This window comes from Balaenoptera ricei, chromosome 9, assembly GCF_028023285.1.
Source record: "Balaenoptera ricei isolate mBalRic1 chromosome 9, mBalRic1.hap2, whole genome shotgun sequence".
Lineage (NCBI taxonomy): Eukaryota > Metazoa > Chordata > Mammalia > Artiodactyla > Balaenopteridae > Balaenoptera > Balaenoptera ricei.
The window spans coordinates 90,728,005-90,752,137 of record NC_082647.1 but is presented as its reverse complement, the minus strand read 5'-3'; the positions used below and the strand labels follow the sequence as shown (position 1 = coordinate 90,752,137).

General features: G+C 38.3%; 2 protein-coding genes across 2 annotated transcripts in view; one reads left to right on the top strand and one right to left on the bottom strand.

Annotated features, from left to right (window-relative positions):
• The window catches only part of LOC132371304 (guanine nucleotide-binding protein G(t) subunit alpha-3-like), a 54,118-nt gene extending 47,674 nt beyond the window's left edge, over positions 1-6,444 (bottom strand). Inside the window, 2 exon segments of the mRNA XM_059932532.1 lie at positions 752-754; positions 6,327-6,444. Of these exon segments, the coding sequence (XP_059788515.1) occupies positions 752-754; positions 6,327-6,444 (121 nt within the window).
• Positions 1-24,133, top strand: part of LOC132372058 (platelet glycoprotein 4) — a 258,202-nt gene that overhangs the window by 81,950 nt on the left and 152,119 nt on the right. The window lies entirely within an intron of this gene.

The window sequence follows — 24,133 nt, the reverse complement described above, 5'->3', positions numbered from 1 at the left end:
TGGTGGAGGGGACTAGTGCCTGTGTTCTGGTGGATGAGGTTGGATCTTGTCTTTCTGGTGGGCAGGTCCACGTCTGGTGGTGTGTTTTGGGGTGTCTGTGGCCTTATTATGATTTTAGGCAGCCTCTCTGCTAATGGATGGGGCTGTGTTCCTCTTTTGCTAGTTGTTTGGCATAGGGTGTCCAGCACTGTAGCTTGCTGGTCGTTGAGTGAAGCTGGGTCTTGATGTTGAGATGGAGATCTCTGAGAGATTTTTGCCATTTGGTATTATGTGGAACTGGGAGGTTTCTTGTGGAGCACTGTCCTGAAGTTGGCTCTCCCACCTCAGAGGCACAGCCCTGATGCCTGGCTGGAGCACCAAGAGCCTTTCATCCACACGGCTCGGAATAAAAGGGAGAAAAAATGGAAAGAAAGAAAGAGGATAAAATAAAATAAAGTAAAGCTATTATAATAAAAAATAAGAAAAAAAATTATTAAGAAAAAATTTTATTAAGAAAAAATTTTTAATTTTTAAAAATAAATTTATTAATTTTTTATAATAAAAAATAAGAAAGAAATTATTAAGAAAAAAATTTATTAAGAAAAAAAATTTTTTTTAAGTAAAAAAAAAAAAGAAAACGGACGGACTGAACCCTCGGACAAATGGTGAAAGCAAAGCTATACAGACAAAATCTCACCCAGAAGCATACACATATACACTCACAAAAAAAGGAAAAGGGGAAAAATTAATAGATCCTGCTCCCAAAGTCCACCTCCTGAATTTGGAATGCTTTGTTGTCTATTCAGGTATTCAACAGATGCAGGTAAATCAAGTTGGTTGTGGAGCTTTAATCCGCTGCTCCTGAGGCTGGTGGGAGAGATTTCCCTTTCTCTTCTTTGTTCGCACAGTCCCCGGGGTTCAGCTTTGGATTTGGACCCACCTCTGTGTGTAGGTCGCTTGAGGGTGTCTGTTCTTCCCTCACACAGGACAGGGTTAAAGGAGCAGCTGCTTCGGGGGCTCTGGCTCACTCAGGCCGGGCGAAGGGAGGGGTACGAATGCCGGGTGAGCCTGCGGCGGCAGAGGCCGGCGTGACATTGCACCAGCCTGAGGCACGCCGTGCGTTCTCCCGGGGAAGTTGTCCCCGGATCACGGGAGCCTGCCCGTGGCGGGCTGCACCGGCTCCTAGGAGGGGCAGTGTGGAGAGTGACCTGTGCTCGCACACAGGCTTCCTGGTGACGGCAGCAGCAGCCTTAGCGTCTCCTGCCCGTCTCTGTGGTCCGCGCTGATAGCCGCGGCTCGCACCCATCTCTGGAGCTCGTTTAGGCGGCGCTCTGAATCCCCTCTCCTCGCGCACAAGGAAACAAGGAGGTAAGAAAAAGTCTCTTGCCTCTTCGGCAGCTCCAGACCTTTTCCCGGACTCCCTCCCGGCTAGCCGTGGTGCACTAGCCTCCTTCAGGCTGTGTTCACGCCGCCAACCCCAGTCCTCTCCCTGCAAGCCGACCGAAGCCCGAGCCTCAGGTCCCAGCCCCCGCCCGCCCCGGCGGGTGAGCAGACAAGCCTCTCGGGCTGGTGAGTGCTGCTCGGCGCCGAGCCTCTGTGCGGGAATCTCGCCGCTTTGCCTTCCGCACCCTTGTGGCTGCACTCTCCTCCGTGGCTCCGAAGCTTCCCCCCTCCGCCACCCACAGTCTCCGCCTGCGAAAGGCCTTCCTAGTGTGTGGAAAACTTTCCTCCTTCACAGCTCCCTCCCACTGGCGCAGGTCCCGTCCCTATTCTTTTGTCTCTGTTATTTCTTTTTTCTTTTGCCCTACCCAAGTACGTGGGGATTTTCTTGCCTTTTGGGAGGTCTGACGTCTTTTGCCAGCGTTCAGTGGGTGTTCTGTAGGAGCAGTTCCACGTGTAGATGTATTTCTAATGTATCTGTGGCAAGGAAGGTGATCTCCGCGTCTTACTCTTCAGCCATCTTGCCCAGACCACCCCCCCCATTCTTTATAAATAAATACAACTGCAAATATTTGGCTTTTCCTCTGGAACTTTCAAATTGCTATGGTACAAATAGTTCATTGCTTTGAGATGATTTGAAACTCTCCAAGTAGACCTTTTCTGCTTGTTTTCTCTCCATTTACTGAAAAACAATTTTAAACATTTGTATTAAAAATATTTGTGCACCCACAAGATTGATATTTTTAGAAACAAAATGAAATATTGTAAAATATTTTAAAACAAAAATGTATTGATATTACAGAAAGGAAAGAATGACTTTAATTTAAAAAATTGGAAACCTTATTCAGGAATAAGTTCTACATGTTGTTCACAAGATTCTTATCACTAGTGATGAGAAAGAATTTTTTTTCTTTCTAATTCTGCTAATTCTTCTTTGCAAGTTTTAAGTGTAACATAATTATTCCAGGGGATCTGTGTATGTGATCACATCCACAGACAGGCATTGACTCTATTGGTGTAATAGAAATTCAAAACAGAACTTCTTAAACTTGTTGAATTTATACTCTAACCAGTGACTCAGGAACACCTCCAGTTTTCTGCATCCACTCCCACTCATATATAGAAATACTTTTTAAAAATAAAGACCTATTTAAACAAATAAAATATAAATAACAACTTTGATATGAATCTTATGTCCTCTTTCCTCCTGATGTACATAAAAGGAAGAAAACCTGTATACATTTACTGACATTCAATTTATTTCAGATCTAGGAATCTATTATACAGTAAGAGTTAAACCACGTTTGTCTGGATTTTTACAATTCACCAAATGCTTTGACACCCATCATTTCTCTGAGGCTATGTGTCTAGCTGAGGTCATTCAGGGAAGTGAAAAAAGCATAACACTTGATGAAAATATTAACAAATCAATTTTACCTCAAATGGCTTAAAAACACATTCTACTCTACCAGAATTGTAAATTGTATTCTCTCTACTCTGCCAGGTGGATAAACCTATTTAGCTAATTCTGCTTTGCAAGTTTTATTTTATCAATTATTTTCTAACAGGCTTTTACATAGTGTCAGAATTATTATAATTCTCCTACTGTCATACTAAAACAATGGAACATCTTCTAAAACATCCACTTGTTGAATAAGTGGGCCAATTTGGAAAATTTGATGTTGATTAGTAAGTAAATGTAAACATATTTAAAGTAAATTAAGAAATTTTAGACTCCATCCAGGTTCATGTTTCTAAGAGCCAGATGACTAGAATAATATTTTAAAATGATAAAACTCAGATAGCACCATTAAAAAAATGATAGTGTGATGCTTATAAGATAGCACATAAAAAAATTAAAAATAAATGGTTTTAGAACTAAAGGAATAGAACACCAGTGATGAACAGTCCATGACAATGTTGGGAATCACTGGCTAAAAGCTCATTACAATATCATAACTAAAAATTGTAGAGTGAATGAGGCAAGGTTTCAGATATGAAGAAAGAATGAAACTAATTTTTTCCCTATACTTCACAGCTTTGAATCTAACTAGCTCATGTGATAGAAATTTGTAAAAGTAAAAAAAAAAAGTAATGTGGTAAATAAATAACTTTGAACTGAAATTTGAAATAATAAATATAAAGAAAGGAGACAGGAAAAACAAACATGATCCACATTGATTTCACAATCAAATGACGTGTATTTCTTTTGAATAGAATACAAGTTTAATCAAACATTTGTAAATTAAGGTTTAAAAAAAACTAACATAGGAAGTTTACAAAAGAGAACAGCTTATTCATTAACATTTGTTTTTCTTATTAAAATGCACTCTTCCTGGGGCAGCTTTACAGGCTAATTTTTTTTTTTTAAGTATATGACATTATTGTCTTGATAGCAGTTATCAAATAAGCCAGGAATGTATGTCATCTCCAGTGTTTCCTAGAAGCCTGCTTCTAGGAACAGATTTTGCATCTCTTCTATAATTTTACTGAACATCTGAAAGGTACAATAAAAGGGAATCTGTCTGCAAGGTGATCCTTTAGTTGTAAAGTGCACTTTGATATAGGTAGCTCTTCAGATTAAGTGAAATCTTGTGTCCAGTAATACAAATGGTATATCTACAGCACATGTTAAATTTGGAAAGTTGTGTTAAAGCACATAGAAATTCGTTGGATAACAAGAGGATCAACATAAAGAATGAATTCTGTTGAAAATTTTTACAGATTTTTAATTTTTATAAAAATAGAGCTAGACTCAGGGACTGATTACTACCAATGCTTACCTGGTTAGTCCCACATGACATCCGCTCACTGATAAACTTAAAAACAGTTGTTCAGACCAGACTGATGAGTGAGAATCATTGTCTCAATGATGGGAGAAATTAGATGGATTTCATTAGTGAGGGGATTTGAGGGTGGGAAGGTTTTGTTTAGTTCCACTGAATGCTTTTATGATAATGAGGCCAAATTGAATGTAAAGATTATAAGTTAGAGAATTTGCTCTCAATTCAAAACATGAGAATTGAAGCAGAGTTGTTACAAAACTTTAACAAAACTTTATTGTTTTGAACTTTGACAACTTAATCATTAGATATAGAACTCATCTAGAGTCCAGAAGGAAAAATTTAGTCAAGTGTTTGGACATTGAAATGTGAAAAGTTAAAGAGAATTTGATTCATTTTGTGTAAATAAGATGTGACAGAAAAGTTCGGTGACATATTGTTGGAACCAGATGAATCCAAGCTTATTGTATGGTAACATTGGAAATGAATTTGTGCAATTGTGATTGTTTTAGGAAAGTTAAAGATGTAATAGTACCACTAAGATTCTTTGATATCTCTTTTATTTATTTATTTATTTATTTATTTATTTATTTAATTTATTTTTGTCTGTGTTGGGTCTTCATTGCTGCGCGCGGGCTCTCTCTAGTTGCGGCGAGCAGGGGCTACTCTTATATTTCTTATAAAATGTTACCCTTTCCTCTTTATCTAGCCCACCACTTTAATCTAAAAATAATTGGTATATTGAAAATGTCTCTTCTTTTGCAATTTTATTCAAACATAGGGATTCTTAAAGTATTGTATCACTATTCCTGTGCCATTGTTCTTAGTACAAGAAGGACGCAGAATGCATTTGCAGAAATGCTTGGTTTTCCCTCTCATCTTTTGTTTTCTCTATGTCCACTTATTACTTTGACTCTTGAGCAAAGCCTCGGAGAATACTCTGGAGTGTTAGGGAAGGTCTATTTTCTGATTTCATAAGAGCTGACCCCTACATCTTTCCAACTTATCTGCCTCTCTTGGTGGTTACTTGCAAGTGCCGTGGGCAAGTGTGAGGCCTCAGGACTTGGGCATAAAGGGAGAAAACATTTCCTTTCCTTGGAGGAGCAAGTGCTGGGAATGCTATAGTTCGTTTTTGAGATACTCTTGCTACTGGGAGCAAATTAGACACAGTTAAGAGACACACACACACACACACATACACACAAATGAGAGCATTTTGTTGTGTGAAAGGTTCACAATTCTGAAATAAAATGAAGTCCTTTTGTGTATAACTAAGAGTAGGAGAAAACATACAACTATGATTAAATTAAAGCTGTTTTGTATTCTTTTCATAGGTCTTTATTTTATTTCAAAAATATAGTTATCTTCTAGTGACTATAACATGTTAAAATTTTTAGAAAAATGTGTGGCATCTAGATTATTTTTATTCTTTCAATTCAGTAAACATTTATTAAGTTTATAGTTGTGGTAAAATATTGTGCTGAATTTTGAGGGAATAAAAGATAGAAGAGATGTAACTCCTGACCTGAATGAATATTTAAATAACCTAAAAGGATTTAAATGGAGTATTTTTCAATCATACAGACAATATTACAGGCAGTATTCAGAAGCCTAAATAATATTATTCATATAATTTAAAGTACTTTATCATTACTCTCCAAATAACTTGAGACTAATTGGTTTTAACAGTACAAGTAATTAAATAACATATTAGTGTTCATATCAAACAACTCAACATATTTTCAAACAAAGTGACATAAATCTTTATAACTTGTAATTAAAGGGTTGTTTTCCATATAAAAAGTTGGTATTCAGGAAATGACTAGGGTACAATAAAATAATAAATGTCTATGATTTTTTTAAAAAATAATAAAAGATTATTGACATAGAGAAATTGAACCGTCTAGTAAATATTTGTCTCTGTGCTTAACAAAAGACATGTAATAAAATGCTAAACAAACAAGTAAATATTTATAGAGCACACAAAGTCAAGTTCCAAACACATTTTGATAATAAATCTCCCATATGGTAGTACCCTTGAAATTAAAGTTTGAGAAAAGTAAATAAATCACAATTGAAAAGAAAATCAGGGTTTTAAAGGCAAAAGAAAAAAAAAGGTATTACCTAATAACAGCAACTTTACAGTTCTTGAATCTCGCTCAGCATCTTCCTGAAGCTTTTTCTCCAGTTCTTTTGATCTTTTGGCTGACTCCATGCTCTCTGAACTAATTCCACTTCCCATCTTGTAGTGTTTGATACTTGTCAGTTTATTTGCTCAAACTTTTTGAAATGTAGAGCACAGCTCTGGTTTGGACATAGGATGTAAGAGCAATGCTCTGCTGAAATACCCAATAGCCCATTCCCTCATTTTCTAAGACTCTGCTTTGACTAAGGAGATGCTTTCGAGCTGTCACCTGATCAAAGGGTAAAACCATACAACCCTATGGCAGCTAAAGAGAAAATTCTTTATGCTTTCAGATTAAATGGTTACTTCTGACACATCTTCAAACCTGCTCTTCTTCCTTAAAGAATAGCATACAATAATGTAGAAAGTTGTCAAAATCTGTACACTAAAGATAATCTGAAATGAACAGTTCAAATAGAATGTTTCTGACTAATAAGCAATCTTTATTACATGATTTAAAGTTATAATTACTAATGAACAAGCTTGTGTCTTGTCTTTAGATATATGAGTCTTGAAATTCTTCATAATCACTCTAATATCACTATCAGAATATTTATATTGGATCATCCAAATTTATAGCCTCGCTATGCTTAGATTATGACTCAAAATGACTGACACTTAGTATCTGTCAGCCAACTAGAAAACAGCTTTTTATTTAAAAAATGGAAATAAATACATGTAGTTCTTACATCTATACACATTGCTGTGTTGCCAAACATAGCATTCAACACACAGTGCTCTTAAATTATTTATTTTCATCTCTTAGGATCGATTTCTATACATAGAGCTTTTACTGCTTGTGAGAAAGTCAATCCATCAACATTAATTGAGGATCTGCTTGGTGTAGACACAGAAATGTGTTTGATTCAGGCAGTACATTAACTCTTTGGGGCCATTAAGCAACAGCTGCTTTGCTGGAAGGACTTTGATTGATTTGGTACCGAGGGAATAAAAAACAATATTCTTTGTAACACTAGGTCATTTGGATTCTCCTGAAAAGTAAGAACAGTAAATACACCTAAATATGTTCCATGCCTTTTGACTACCCCAATAGATGCCATGTCCTTCTTGACGATCTGCAAGCTTGGGGACAGAGATTCTGTTGTATGATTTTTTGTTTATATGAAACATAAAGTGCTTAGGTAGCCAAGTGATGTTTTCCTTATAAACAGAGTTGGCTACCTGTGGCAGCAGGCAAATCTCTCAGTGCACATTTTGGGACTTGTGAACCTGCCTAACCGGCAAATGTTAGAATATCGTCAGTCCATCAGCATGTTGGTGCTGTTCTTGTGGGACCATGGGCAAAGTCTGAACAGGTGAATTTTTGCATATTCATAGAACAAGGTAACAGACTGTCAAATTCAATACATAGTCCTGCTTTGTTTACTTTTTCACATAAAATATTAGGCTGTCAATACATAAGTGTAGTCAAAACTTTCTGGATTTCATCCATCCAAAGCCATGTTATGATAGTGTAAGGATGTGGAAAGGTAGGTATGTGAGGGTCCATGCAAATCACGTGGTGTTGCTTTTATAATGCAAAGGGCCTGCCCCAAGGGAACAAGATTTGCAATGACTGCTTTATTTATACTCACCCATGAACACAGAGTCCATGCTAACTGCAACACAAGATCACAAACGTTAAAATCTTTTATTTATTTTTCTTATAAATTTATTTATTTTATTTATTTATTTTTGGCTGCATTGGGTCTTCCTTGCTGCGCACAGGCTTTCTCTAGTTGCGGCGAGCGGGGGCTACTTCTCGTTGCAGTGCGCGGGCTTCTCATTGCGGTGGCTTCTTTCGTTGTGGAACACGGGTTCTAGGTGCACGGGCTTCAGTAGTTGCAGCATGCAGGCTCAGTCGTTGTGACTTGCGGGCTCTAGAGCGCAGGCTCAGTAGTTAAGGCGCACGGGCTTAGTTGCTCTGCGGCATGTGGGGTCTTCCTGGACCAGGGATCGAACCCGTGTCCCTTGCATTGGCAGGCGGATTCTCAACCACTGAGCCACCAGGGAAGCCCCCGTTAAAATCTTTTTGCCTTTTGTTTTTACATAAAAATTGAATGTAAAGTACCTTGAATATAAAAGACTCTTGCATGTTCCATAGCAGTTATGAACGGATAAGGTACTTCGTATAATTGCATACAGGTAAATATACCCCATAGCTTTTTGGTGGGGACATACCCCGGCTTTGAAAGGGTATGCATTTTAGTAGGACTTCCGAAGGGGGTTACTGACGAAAACGGACCAGCTCTTTCAGGAGTAGAATTGTGCATTTTCTGCACTGTATAAAATTACGAATTTCCACTTTTCTGTGTAACCCAGAATGTTTAGTCATCAACTTTATGAGATTATTATGTGATTTTTTTCATCAGTGACTAAAATAATCTTGACATAAAATTCAACATGTGTCTATATTTAAGGGAGGGAAGCTGGAGAAAGCCAGAGAAAAGAGAAAGGCTTCTTTCCCATCCCTCTCCCCTGGGTGCCTGGGATACAGCTTCAATAATGAGCTGAGGTTAATACAGCTATTAATCTTTGTTGCTTCACTTGGGATTATGGCTTTCTGGACCCAAGAAAATGATGACAATAAAACAGTAAATTCTGCTAGAGTGAGCACAACATCTTATTAGCTTGGATGTCCTCCATAGTATTTGGCACAGTGCTAACCAGAGGAAATGTTCAAAAATTATTTCTTTTTAATAAATTGATAGAGACCTGGGGCCTTTTTTGTGTGTGCTCTGCTGAGGTGATAGTATGGTTAGCATTTCTTTCCAAGGTTCAACGTCATAGTGGGTCTATCTCAACACCCTAGAAATTTTAGAGTGACTCAAAAAGTCAGCAAAAAAGCCCAATATTAGTCAGAAATTATGTCAATATCTATTGATACAATGACAACTGTTAGCCCAATATTTACCCCCTTTTTTTTCTCAGCCTTAAAAATAACACCAGCACGCTCCCTTTCTATTGTTAAACCTTGCTCCATAGTGAGGGAAAATTGATAGACAATGACAATAGGAAAAGGTAACTAAATTCGGTGTTTTTGTTCAAGGAAAAATGTGGCCATAAATTTTATTCTTTAAAACAGAAACATAAAACTATTCAAGACCATATCATGTTAGAGTTTTATATATTGACAAGCTAAAAAAAGCAGATTACTTTGTGTACACACATACACACACACACATACAGATACACACCTATGTGCATGCACAACCCAAACATACACACAAAGCAAAACACACTGTTGGAGCATCATGGTCTTTTAAAATAGTCATTCAAAAATGACTTCTAAGAACATTGTTGCCTTTAAAAAAAGAGTCACAAACCTGATTGGCAACATCTTCTTTGGGCAACAGGCTGTGCAAGAAAGAAAATTGAGGAGGTAAAATACAGAGAGTGAGTCCTCAGCGCTAAAGGTCACTGAAATACTGCAAGCTTATATGGTGTCATAATTTTTCCTCTGGCTGTTTTTGGTCAGGTTCTCTGTTGAATCTTCAGACTGGGACATTAGCCTTTAAACAGTTTGAATAATCACCATTTTACATTTATATTTCAACATCTAGCTTGAGATAATGTGCGATTATTTACCATTTGCTTTTAGTATTGAGATGTCAACCTACGTTTTTAGAGATGTCTCTTTTGCCGGTATTACCGGATCTAAAACAGTCATCAAGCTGGATTTCCCCTGAGATTGTGACATGTGGCTGACTTCAATAAGTGGCTTCAGTGGCTCAGCTCCTTCTGAAAATTGTCAAATCAGGTTGCCATCTGTATTATTCTTTATTTTGTTTCCATATCCAATAGGAGGTGTTGACTTCAGGCATTGGGTCCCTGGGCGGTTTGAGTCCTGGCTCCCTTAGCAATGACCTTTATCCTTGTGTATTCCCATGATATTTGAGGCGAACTATCCCTTCTTTGCTAATTGTACTCAGATGTGCACTGCTGGGAGCTCTGTGCATGGTATTTCCTCCAGAGAGCTCATGTCTTTGGGGACTTCCTGAGAGCAGTCTTTCCATCTTGAGGGAATAGGGCAAAACTTGGTGTTTCAAGTTAGCACATTCAGATGGTGCAATAAGTTTACAGTGCCAGCCTTAAGCAGCTCTTATATCTTAAGAGGTAGTGCAAATACTTATTTGTATTCATTGCAGTTGATTTCTACCTTTATTTTTCTACATACTCCTCTTTATGGATTAGGATGTAATTATATACAATGATTACTGGAAATAAAAAATGTTACAAGCCTAACTAACAAAGGAGATAATTATTTCCTGAGGGACCTCTTCCTGTCCCAAATTCAGTCTCTTTAAAAAAAAAAAAACTTTTATATTTCTTTAATGTAACATTTCCACTACATACTCCCTTAATCTTACTCATCAGTAACTTCAGTCCTGATAATTTGTAACCACCTCTTATTTAGCTTTCCTGATTCTAGTCTCTACACTATCCCAGTCTAACCTGTCTGCTTGTGCCATGTTAAATTACCTCAAACTCAAGTGTCATCATACTACTTTTCGTGTTGAAAAAGAACTTCTTATTTATCACTGTCTCCTATATTAATCCTACCACCATGCACCCAGTAATATAGTCAGCACCACCCAACTCTCCAAATGTACTTCCCATGACTTCTCATAACACATTCTCTGTTAGAGCTGGGCTTTTACCTCCTTCCTAATTAGGTGTCACAACTTAGCTTTCACTCATGCTTTTTATTCTCACTAGGAATATCTTGCTCTTCCATGGCTGACTTTTTCTCATATAATCATCCTTTGAGAGAGAACCTAATCTGTATATTCTCCAATATGCTTCACATCTACTATCCCCCATTAGGTGATTCTTTACTTTTCAAATCCCTAAGAAGAATCTGTTGCCGATCAGTTTGTCCATCCTCATTAACTAGGCAGAGTATTTTGCAGTGACCATGCCCTCTGGTACCTCTCTTCTGTTTGTAAGCTCCAAACTGAGAGTACATAGAAGAAAATCTTGTTTATTGAAATAATCAGTAAATAGTGAGTGATCAGTAGATATATGCTGTTTGACAGCTCTTTGCTCCATCTTGGAAAGGCATGATTCTCCTTCCCAAATGATTGCAAATGTGAAATATTCCTCTAGAATGGCAGGAATTCATTTATTCAACAATTGATGTATTTAACCATTGTTACGTACCAGGCATGGGAGATTCAGCAGTAAACAAATTAGATGCCTCCTCTCACAGAGCTCAAATTCTAGTGTGTGAGTGTGTAGGGGGGTTCACACAGACAATAAACACACTAAATATTTCAAGGATATAGAATTATAGATGGTGACAAGTGTTTAAAAAAAAAAAAAACAGAGAATGGACATAAGGAGTATGGGAGTAGTGGTAAGGATGAGCGATTCGAATTTTATGTAATACATCCAAGAAAGACCAAACTGAAAAGGTAATTATTTCAGGTCAAGTTCCATAAAAACTGACTTTTATATGAAAAAGGCATGCAGAAAGTTTACTGGAAAGTGTTCTTTGGAATCATCCATGTGAGTGAGTGAAGGAAGCAATATTGGCAAAAGGAGAAATTGGAGTGCAGTGGAGTTGCAACAGGGAACTTAGCCAACCCTCTGGAGAGCTTCAAAGCTGAGATGGTCCTTCAGCTTTATACTGAAATGGAGCACAAAGCCTGGGGCGCTCCACTCCATTTAAGGACCATGACAGCTGGGGACTGGGTGGGGACAGTAACAGAGGCTCCCATCTGATGTTCCTCACTATGCTAACTCTTACTGTACAAGCCAAAAAAGCAAAATGGGGAGTCTGCCATGCACATTCATTCCAACTGCGATATATACTCATTCCAATTATACATTCAGGGAATTGAGAAATAACTACTGGCTGGGTCTGTGAATCCACTGGGCCCACTGTGACATTGATGTGGTCCAGGATACACTTATTACCTGGTTCCCATATGTCTCCACTCTAACATGAGGGCCGCAATGCTACTGCTGGTCCCCACGTATCAAAGTCCAATCAAACCTCCTAGGATTTGCTTAGTGAATCTTCATTCTATACATTTGTCATGGTGTTGAAGATTTCTCCTTCATGAGGATCTTTCAGTATCTGGGATCTGGCTCTGAGAAATAGATCAGTTCTGGAAGCAGGATAAGGGATTAAGACATTTTTTGACATTATTCCTCTAATAATTATCCTTGACGCTTGGGGTTGTTTAAATTCAGCAGTACTCGTATGGCCTGTTCATTTATTTTGGTTTTAAGAACACTCTGTTCTATTAACTATTTCCATAGGTCTCTGCATATCAGGCTCTGCTGGCTGCCACTCTGACCTTTACTCTCCTTATAATATTACACCTGCTTGGGTGCTCATAATTAAATGCTGGTACCTGGTTTCTATTATTTTGGGGTCTTATAATTCCCATTGCTTTGAGGAAACCTAGGTCTGTAATTGCATTTTCTGTCTTCAACCCCTGCCTATAAAGAACCATCTCAATAATGCTGAAACTCCCCCCCCCCACTAGTGCATTCCTTACTATTTTAATACATGGGAAATCTGTTTGATCATTTCCTAAAGTCATTATTTTTCCAATCTAGGAAACCAACTTCTCTGAGACTTTTGTTGCCTTCCTCTACCATTTGCCCTGGGACAGCACTGTATCTAAGAGCCATCCTAGAAAATATGTTGGTACTGTCTCCTAGGGGGTCGGCATCCTGTATCATAGGAAAGGGCTTCTGTATGATACTTCTCCTTTATCCAACTTTATGTTCCACCTTCCTTTGATCTAGCACCCTTAAAATCCAAATATATATAGGAATGTATATAAATACACATATACACTCATCTAGCTCCTGCAAGTACATGTTGGTTAGTTTCTGGAGCTCTTTTGGTTTGTGAGCTCTTTCTTCTGGTAACAGGTCCAGAACTTCCCTGGTCAGGTTATGTCAGAAGTAGATTATAGTTATTAACCTGGTCTCCTGAAGCAGTGGGTATAGGTCCTCATTAGATTGAATATTATGTTATAAGACAAAGGACTCTGCATTGTCTTCATGCAAGAGGGGGTGTTATCTTTAAAAGGGAATTGTGTAACACTTTTGCTAGCTCAGAAGGTCCAAGTAGAATCTAAGGATTCAAGATTTTTTGATGCATCAACTCAGGCGTCGCTATTCTAATTATCTAGGTCCCATTCCTTTCCATGAAGACCTTGACTTTGGTGTTACAGTCTTGCCAAGGTTGAAAATTCAATCTTCTGTTGGACTCTCCTATCCTTATAATTAAGTCTTATGCCTGATGATTACTTTTTCCACCTTCATCTCTACAGGAGATCCTCTGACTTTTGGACTTTGCATTAAGTTTCTGATTAATCACCCTTGGCCTTCCATTGTCATTTTTCAGTGAATTGATATCTCCCAGCAACAGCCATGATGCTACCGTCCTTATAATTTCTACTTGCCCTAACTCTTTCAAACACTGAGATTTTTCTTACTTATATATCGTCTCTCATTGATCTCCAGTCTCAGATTACTACCAGTGAAATTTTTAAAAACTTAACTGCTATTGCAAGCCGGGGGCTATCAGTCATAAACCTACCACCAGTAATGGGGCCCTAATTGCCCAGCTGGCTGAAGGTTGAGGGTGGGCGGTGGGTAATCTAGCTCCAATATCCCATTTACAGTCTGCTTCTAAGGGACCACTCCTGGTACCAACTCTCTCAGATTAAGTTTCCTGGAAACAGAATCTGAGGCAGATTTGCATGAAGAAGAGGGGTGGAAAACACCTTTGGCAGATATACCTGTACGGAAGGAGGGAGGCAGAACTCGGCAGTAGGAAAGGGTGAACTATATGCATTTGTAACAAGGGCTTCAACGGATCCTTTGGGGAGTCTGTAACTGGAATGATTCTTCAAAGTTGTCCTTGAGAAGGGAGATTAACGTTTATACTCCCAAGTTGCCAGTCATTGGATGAGGGTTGCTTTCAGGTGGGAGTTATAACCTTGGGCAAGGCAGCTCCTTTTTGTCAAGGACCCCTCCCTGGAGAGGTATTCAGCTGCCAACACTGCCAGTAGCTGGAAGAATAAGTGTTTCAGTCGTGAAAGGAGCTCTTAGTGGTGCAGCAGAATGTTCACTTCAGTAACATTTGGGCAAAGACATCAAAGAGATGAGGAATGAAAACACAGACATCTAGAGAAAGACAAATCTGAGCAAAGGGAATAGTAATTGTGAAGGCTTTGAGGCAGGCATTGGCCTAGTGTGAATGAGGAATCACAGGGACCCAGGGTGGCTGGAGTAGAGTGAGTGCAGGGACAGTAATAGAAGAAGAAAAGAGTGAGTGAGCATGGGGTGGGTCCTTCAGATTATTGAGGGACTCTTTAATTAGCTCAGGACTTAACCCTGTGAGAGTTTGGAAAACACTGCAGGGATTTGACCAGGGGAATAAATTGATAGAACCAACATGTTAACAGGAGAATTATGGATAACATGTTGAAAATTAGGAAGATTGCACAGTAGTCCGGGTAAAAGGCAACGTGATTTAGGCTGGATTGTTGCCATGGTAACAAATGGACAGATTTCAGACACATGTTACAGGTAGAACTGGCAGGGTTTGAGATGCAGTGTTTAAGAGAAAGAAAGGGGCTTGAGTAATTGTAAGAATGGAGTTTCTACATATTGAGATGAGGAATACTATGGAACAAGCAGATTTGGAGGAGAAAGATCAGGAGCTCAATTCTGAATATTATATTTGAAAAATTATTAGCCACATTAAGTGTTCAAGCAGGCTACCCATACATGCGTTTCAATGTCAGAATTTTGGCTAGAATATAACTTTTTAAACTGAGGTATAGTTAATTTACAATGTTGTGTTTGTTTCAAGTGTACAGCAAAGTGATTCAGTTATACATAGATACACATATGTATGTATTCTTTTTCAGATAATTTTCCATGATAAGTTATTACAAGATATTGAGTGTAGTTCCCTGTACTATACAGTAGATCTTTGCTGTTTACCTATTTTATATATAGTAGTGTGTATATGTTAATCCCATACTCCTAATTTATCCCTCCCCCTATCCCCCTACAGCTTTCCCCATTGATAACCATAAGTTTGTTTTCTTTGTCTGGGAGTCTGTTTCTGTTTTGAAAATAAGTTAGTTTGTATCATTTTTTTCAGATTCCACATATAAGTAATATCATACGAGGGCTAGAATGTAATTTGAAAGTCATCAGCAGATAATGACATTGAAAGCTACAAAAGTAGATGAAATAATCAAGGGAACATGTAAAGAGAGAAAAGAGGTTCAGGGACTGTGCCCAAGGTCATTTAAAGAAGTCTGAGAAGTTGCTGCTAACGTGGAAGGAGAAGAGTCTGGAGAATCGATTGTCCTCCTAGAAGCCAAGGGAAGAAAGGGTCTTAAGAAAATGGAGTGACTAACTCTGTCAAAAGCTACTGACTGGTCAAGCAAAAAATATACTGAGAATTAATCATTGAGTCCAATAAGGCCTACATCTAACATTTCCAGGGCCAGAGTATCATTCAAAGCATGCGTACTAGACATCTAAATATTTATGTTATAAATCAAGCTTACAAACTTAAAAGAAAAATTCTTTCCTCTTACTTAAAAAAGTAACTTGATAATGCTATGAAAAGACATGTTCAAATTTAACACAGTTTGCCTCCTTTTCATTAGTGAAATATGAAAGTGTAAGGATCCTACCCCCTTCTCTTCCCACTATCCACTCAGTGCTCTGTCATGAGAACTCTTGCACGGGCAAGCCCTGGCCAAGCTCTGTTAACAGCCGACAGACAGGCTGCCTTTTGGCAAGCCCTCTGGCCTAGGGATAAGTATGTCAGTGGTGTGATCTACTCCTGAGTGGTCAGACTCACAGAAGAGGCCCATGCAGATCCTGAAGTGGGTTTAAGTGATCTTAGCAGGAAGTTATGGGGTTCTGGTTGCCTGGAGTGTGGGCTACAAGAGGAGTGTAGGCTCCAGGTGGGCATTTCCCCTTGGCCTCCTGAATTCCACTGGGGAGAAGCTCAGCCTGTGAAGGGCCAGAGCAGAAATTTCCAAGTTGCAGGGCCCAGGGAAATGTCCCCTGTTGACTGATTCTAGAGGTGGTACAGAATTTAGAAACATTGACCTGGACAGTAGTGGTTTCAAGGCATTGTCAAGAGTGGAAAAAAAACCCAAAAGAACAAAAAAAGGGGGGGTAAGGGAGAAAAATTAGAGACTGCAATGGACATTGCTTTCAAGGTGCTTTCCTGTACAGGAAATGAGAGGACTAGCATGGTAACTGGTAGGGGAAGTTGATCAAAAGAGGCTGCTTTAATCTTGAGAAAGAAAAATGGAGCTGGAGGAATCAGGCTCCCTGACTTCAGACTATACTACAAAGCTACAGTCATCAAGACCGTATGGTACTGACACAAAAACAGAAATATAGATCAATGGAACAGGATAGAAAGCCCAGAGATAAACCCACGCACATATGGTCACCTTATCTTTGATAAAGGAGGCAAGAATATACACTGGAGAAAAGACAGCCTCTTCAATAAGTGGTGCTGGGAAAATGGGACAGCCACATGTAAAAGAATGAAATTAGAACACTTTCTAACACCATACACAAAAATAAACCCAAAATGAATTAAAAACCTAAATGTAAGGCCAGACACTATCATATTCTTAGGGGAAAACATAGGAAGAACACTCTTTGACATAAATCACAACAAGATCCTTTTTGACCCACCTCCTAGAGAAATGGGAATAAAAACAAAAATACAGTGGGACCTAATGAAACTTAAAAGCTTTTGCACAGCAAAGGAAACCATAAACACGATGAAAAGACAACCCTCAGAATGAGAGAAAATATTTGCAAATGAAGCAACTGACAAAGGATTAATCCCCCAAATATACAAGCAACTCATGCAGCTTAATATCAAAAAATCAAACAAGCCAATTGAAAAATGGGCAGAATACTTAAATAGACATTTCTCCAAAGAAGATATACAGATTGCCAACAAACACATGAAAGGATGCTCAACATCACTAATCATTAGAGAAATGCAAATCGAAACTACAATGAGGTATCACCTTGCACCAGTCAGAATGGCCATCATCAAAAAATCTAGAAACAATACATGCTGGAGAAGGTGTGGAGAAAAGGGAACCCTCTTACCCTGTTGGTGGGAATGTAAACTGATACAGCCACTATGGAGAACAGTATGGAGGTTCCTTAAAAAACTAAAAATAAAACTACCATATGACCCAGCAATCCCACTACTGGGTATATACCCTGAGAAAACCATAATTCAAAAAGAGTCATGTACCACAATGGTCATTGCAGCTCTATTTACAATAGCCAGGACATGGAAGCAGCCTAAGTGTCCATCAACAAATGGATAAAGAATATGTGGCACATATATACAATGGAATATTAGCCATAAAAAGAAATGAAATTGAGTTATTTGTAATGAGGTGGATGGACCTAGAGTCTGTCATACAGAGTGAAGTAAGTCAGAAAGAGAAAAACGTACCGTATGCTAACACATATATATGGAATCTAAAAAAAAAAAAAAAAGGTTCTGAAGAATCTAGGGGCAGGACAGGAATAAAGACGCAGACATAGAGAATGGACTTCAGGACACGGGGAGGGAGAAGGATAAGCTGGGATGAAGTGAGAGAGTAGCATTGACATATATACACTACCAAATGTAAAATAGATAGCTAGTGGGAAGCAGCCACATAGCACAGGGAGATCAGCTCGGTGCTTTGTGACCACCTAGAGGGGTGGGATAGGGAGGGTGGGAGGGAGATGCAAGAGGAAGGGGATATGGGGATATATGTATACATATAGCTGACTCACTTTGTTATACAGCAGAAACTAATACAACATTGTAAAGCAATCATACTCCAATGAAGATGTTGAAAAAAAAAGAGGCTGCTTTTGGTCCATCTATGTCATACAGAGTGAAGTAAGTCAGAAGGAGAAAAACAAATATCGTATATTAATGCATATATGTTGAATTTAGAAAAATGGTACCGATGAACCTATTCGCAGGGCAGGAATAGAGACGCAGATGTAGAGAAAGGATGTGTGGACACAGGGCAGGGGGAAGGGAGGGATGAATTGGGACATTGGGATTGACATATATACACTACCATGTGTAAAACAGATAGCTTAGCTAGTGGGAACCTGCTGTATAGTGCAGGGACCTCAGCTCGGTGCTCTGTGGTGACCTAGGTGGGAGGATGGGGGCAGAGGGGGTGGGAGGGAGGTCCAAGAGGGAGGGGATATATGTATACATGTAGCTGATTCACTTTGTTGTACAGTAGAAAATAACACAACATTATAAAGCAACTATACCCCAATTAAAAAAAAAAAGGATGGTTTTGTATATGCTGATGAGAAAGACAGTGGAGAGGAAAAATATTAAAATTTGATAATGCATAATAGAGAAGGGATGGTATTGTCAAAGTGATATCCTTCAGTAGGTGATGAGGAATGGGATGTAGTGCACCATGGATGGTTGTTTTCTATTAGAACACCAGACAGTTCATTCACAGTAACAAGAGAGAAGGAAAAGTAACTAAATACAGAAGCAGATAGAGGTTAGGTGTGATGGTGGAAGGGTTTAAATATCTCTTCTGGTTGCTTCTCTTTTCTCAGTGAAATAGTAAGCAAGAGTGGGAACATGTGTTGGAGATATAAGAAAAAAAGAAAAAGAATAAAATAGTGACCTACTTCCTTATCAGCTCTTATTTAAATAACTCCTTGTATCAGTCATGCAACCCCACCCATCCGGCTCTACCAAAGATGTCTCAACAGCCATTCACGTTCTCCAGATCATCCAATCCTTTTCCTTTTAGGAGTTGTCCTTGAATTCTTTGCAAATCTGGAGATTGCTAACCACTCATTCCTCTGAAGCCTCTCTCATTAGGGCTTTCATGCTAGGGCTTTTCTCCTTTTCTGCCTTCACACCTTGTCTTTGCTAAATTCTTTCTCTCTTACTCATTTCTAAAGCCAGGTTTTTTCATATTTCTGTCTTTTAAATCCCCTGTTCCTTCTCCAGGCAATCTCATTTCCTCTTTAGGGTTCAACGATCACGAGATGAAGTTGTTTACCCCAAATGTTTACCACCACATAGACCACCCCCGCTTCAGTTTGTGGCTAGTCCTACAGCACTTCAAAGTGAAAGTGTTTGAAAGTGAACTCACCGTAGTTCCTGATGAACCCTCCCCCATTCCCTTGAGCAGCAGCATAATTCTTTCATTCCTCACACTTGAAATCTGAGCTATTTCTGATTCTTCCTTTCTTCCTATGTTTAATATAGTTCGATAGCACTCAAAAGCACTTTCAAATCCTCTTCTCCCTTTCCACTTCCTTTGCCAACTCCCTTATCCACACACATAGTTCCCTCTCACTCCCTGATTATTGGAGCAGTCCCTTAAAGAATCTCACTTCCTCTTTTCTTTTAATGACACGCTTATTCAGTCTGGCATCATGGGGCTGGAAGATTTATATTCCCAAGGAGCAAATGGCAACGTCTCTTACGACACATCCATTGTTTACATTTAAGACAAACTTTTAAGCCTACACTAGTTGATCTCAATCCACCTTTCTCCTAAATTTTACATTTCTTTCCCATGTTTATTCTAAATCCTAATCAAAAGGAATCACATACTATTTCCCCCACATTTTGTGAAACTTCATGCCTTTCATCATTAACCTTGGGCTCTTCTTGTTGCCACACTGCCCTTTCTAAACTTAAAAAATATGTTAATGCCGAATTCAAACGCAACTGCATCGAGTACTTTCAACTCCATCCTAACTTGAAAGTAATATTCTGTGAAAAATAGAAAATTTTACTGACACCACTTTTATAGTACTAATTGAACTTACTGCAATTTATTTAAATTATGTATCCAACTTACTACTCATACTAATTGACACGCTGTAGGCTTTGGAAACAAAAATCTGAAATATACTATATGTTATTGGTACTTAAGTCAGAACTCTTCTGCGGTGAAAGGAAATGTTCCGTATCTGCACAGCCCAGTTCAGCATCCCCTAGCTGTGTGTGGCTAGTGAACACTTGAAGTGTGGCTAGTACAACTAAGGAACAAAATTCTAAATTTTATTTAATTTTAATCATTTTAATTTAAATAACTGCAAGTGGCTTTTCGATATTACATGTTTGGCCTGCATATGGACTCTAAGATTTCCTGGGGTACCTCTCTCTGCAAAATCCATTCATCTCACCCCGTTCAAACCCTTGCTGTGAATGCTGCGTTAAGATTCAGACCTCATCCAGCTATTGCAGAACTTCACTGTATGTACCAACTTTGGCCCCCTTTCTATGACTCACGCTACGTGAATCCTAATCTGGTTATTTCCTCCTTTTCCCGTACCACCGGAAGCACGTGAAAGCCTGAAAGCAGTCACAAAAACGCTAACCCCTGTTCCTGTATTTTCATTCTTGTTTGTTGTCATTTCTATATTCCACCCACATATGGGTTAGAGAGACATTACTGGCTGCTTGATGGGAGCAGGAAGAGAAATGAACCTGTTTCAATGACTGTGCCTTTTTCTCGCCCTTCATTGTGCTAGCTAAAGAATAATTTCACGTCCTCATTGAATTATCCTTTCCCTGGCAAATCGTCAAGTGATTTATCTGCCTATTCAACCCTACTTACATTTCTGCCGAAGTTCTGAACTGTAGTCACAATGAAAAATGATACTCTTGAAGAATATAAAATATAGTTAGGGCAACACTACAGGTATACATGAAAAGAGAACTATGGTACATGAGGTTTATAGTTAATGTCAAAAGAATTGTACACACACACACACACACACACACACACACACACACAAGATTTAAGGAGTTCAGATGAGAGACCTATGGTTTTTACATGCTTTTATATATAAGAAATGTGATATGAAGAAGTTATGATTTTAGCTATACTTTTAATTATAGATAAAATTTAAAATAAAAGGCATTCAGAACACAGTGTAGAATACTGAAAGGACATGTAATTTGTAGGCAGACATGCCATTTTCTTAGTAATTGTGTCATCTTGTACAAGTTCCTTAGTATTTAAGGAGTGAGAGGCTTAGTGTTCTTTTTCTTCAGTTTTAATTTTTTTATTGACGTATACTTGATTTACAATGTTGTGTTAATTTCTGCTGTATAGTGAAGTGATTCAGTTATACATATATATACATTCTTTTTTAAAATATTCTTTCCATTATGGTTTATCACAGGATACTGAATATAGTTCTCTGTGCTATACAGTAGGACCTTGTTGTTTATCCATTCTATATGTAAAAGCTTACATCTGCTAACCCCTAATTCCTGCTCCATTCTTCTCCCAACCCCCTTCCCCTTGGCAACCGCCAGTCTGTTCTCTAGGTCCGTGAGTCTGTTTCTGTTTCATGGGTAGGTTCATTTGTGTCATATTTTAGATTCCACATGTAAATGATATATCATATGGTATTTGTCTTTCTCCTTCTGACTTACTTCACTTAGTATGATCGTCTCTAGTTGCATCCCTTTTGCTGCAAATGGCATTATTTCATTCTTTTTATGGCTGAGTAGTATTCCATTGTATACATATATACCACATCTTCTTTCCCCATTCATCTGTCAGTGGACATTTAGGTTGTTTACATGTTTGGGCTATTGTGAATAGTGCTGCTATGAACGTAGGAGTGCATGCATCTTTTTAAATTATAGTTTTGTCTGGATGTATGTCCAAGAGTAGGATTGCTGGATAATATGATAATTCTATTTTTAGTCTTATGAGGAACCTCCACACTGTTTTCCACAGTGGCTGCATCAACTAACATTCCCACCAACAGTATAGGAGAGTTGCCTTTTCTCCACACCCTCTCCAGCATTTGTTATTTGTAGAATTTTTCATGATGGCCATTCTGACCAGTGTGAGGTGGTACCTCATGGAGGTTTTGATTTTCGTTTCTCTAAAAATTAGTGATGTTGAACATCTTTTTCATGTGCCTATTGGCCATCTGTATTTCTTCTTTGGAGAAATGTCTGTTTAGATCTTCTACCCATTTTTCATTTGGGTTGTTTGTTTTTTGTTTACAATGTTCTTTTGAATATTAGAAATAATGTCTGTAAAACTCCTAGCATGGTTCCTGGAGGATCATAGGAATTCAGTACAGAGTAGCATTTATGGCTTTTCCAGATGAAGAAAATGGCATGTCCTGAGAACCAGAGACAGGAATCCCTATAGACACAGGTAAGTTTAAGAGACAGCATGGTGAGTTGCCATGAACAGATCAGTTTGGCTCAAGGACTGTGTGTATTTGGGAAAAATGGGAGATATACTTAGAAAAATAGATTGAAACAAGATGGTGAAGGGAATTGTATTCCAAGGTAGAAAGTTTACTAGAAAGATTGGAAGGAGCCAATAAATATTTTTGAGTAAGGGAGCAGCCAAGTAGAAGTGATGTCTTAAGAATATAAACCCACCAGTACCATGTCAGCTGGCTGGGAAGAAAGGGAATAGAAATAGATTATCAAGTCAGGAGTCTATTACAGTAATTAAAACATTAGAAAATAAGGATGAGAATTAGGGTATTAAATGTGGAAAAGTAATTTTTAAAATAATGTACAAACATAAGAACTAGTATCTAGAAAAAGCTAATAGATGCTTGATGAAAAGAGGAGCATAAAATGAAAACTCGATGCAGTGAAAGAAATACCTTTTTTTGGAGTCAGAGAGTTGGGCTCAAAAACCTGCCTTCACTCTTTCTGTCAATTTAATCATATACCCAATCTCCATGAGCCTCAGTTAGTTAATCTGTAAAATAAAAATAGTGATACCATTGAATTTGCTCTGTGATTATAATATGACGGGGTACTAAGGCAATTTAAATTCTGAATTGAGATTATGATAGCATCAATAAACAGGATTTGAAATAGAAAATAAGAACAAGATAGCTGAAAAAAACAACATATTTGAAATAGAAAATAAGACGACTAACATTTTATTTGCCTGATTTGCTATAACAACAGGTCTCCTTTAGGCAGCATATAATACACATTTGAAAATACATGATTAGTACTCAAGAGAGACACAGTTATTTTATTTTGAAAATGAAGGTTATTTTAGAAGTATGAGAAAGAAATCTAAACCTGGGATGACACCACCTTGTGAGTTTTTTTTTAACATCTTTATTGGAGTATAATTGCTTTACAATGGTGTGTTAGTTTCTGCTTTATAACAAAGTGAATCAGCTATATGTATACATATATCCCAATATCTCCTCCCTCTTGAGTCTCCCTTCCATCCTCCCTATCCCACCCCTCTACATGGTCACAAAGCACCGAGCTGATCTCCCTGTGCTATGCGGCTGCTTCCCACAAGGTACCTGTTTTACATTTGGTAGTGTATATATGGCCTTGCTACTCTCTCACTTCGTCCCAGCTTACCCTACCCCTCCCCGTGTCCTCAAGTCCATTCTCTATGGCCGCGTCTTTATTCCTGTGCTGTCCCTACGTTCTTCAAAACCCTTTTTTTTTTTTTTTTTTTTTAGATTCCATATATATGTGTTAGTATATGGTATTTGTTTTTCTCTTTATGACTTACTTCACTCTCTATGACAGTCTCTAGGTCCATTCACCTCACTACAAATAACTCAGTTTCGTTTCTTTTTATAGCTGAGTAATATTCCATTGTATATATGTGCCACATTTCTTTATCCATTCATCTGTCGATGGACACTTAGGTTGCTTCCATGTCCTGGCTAT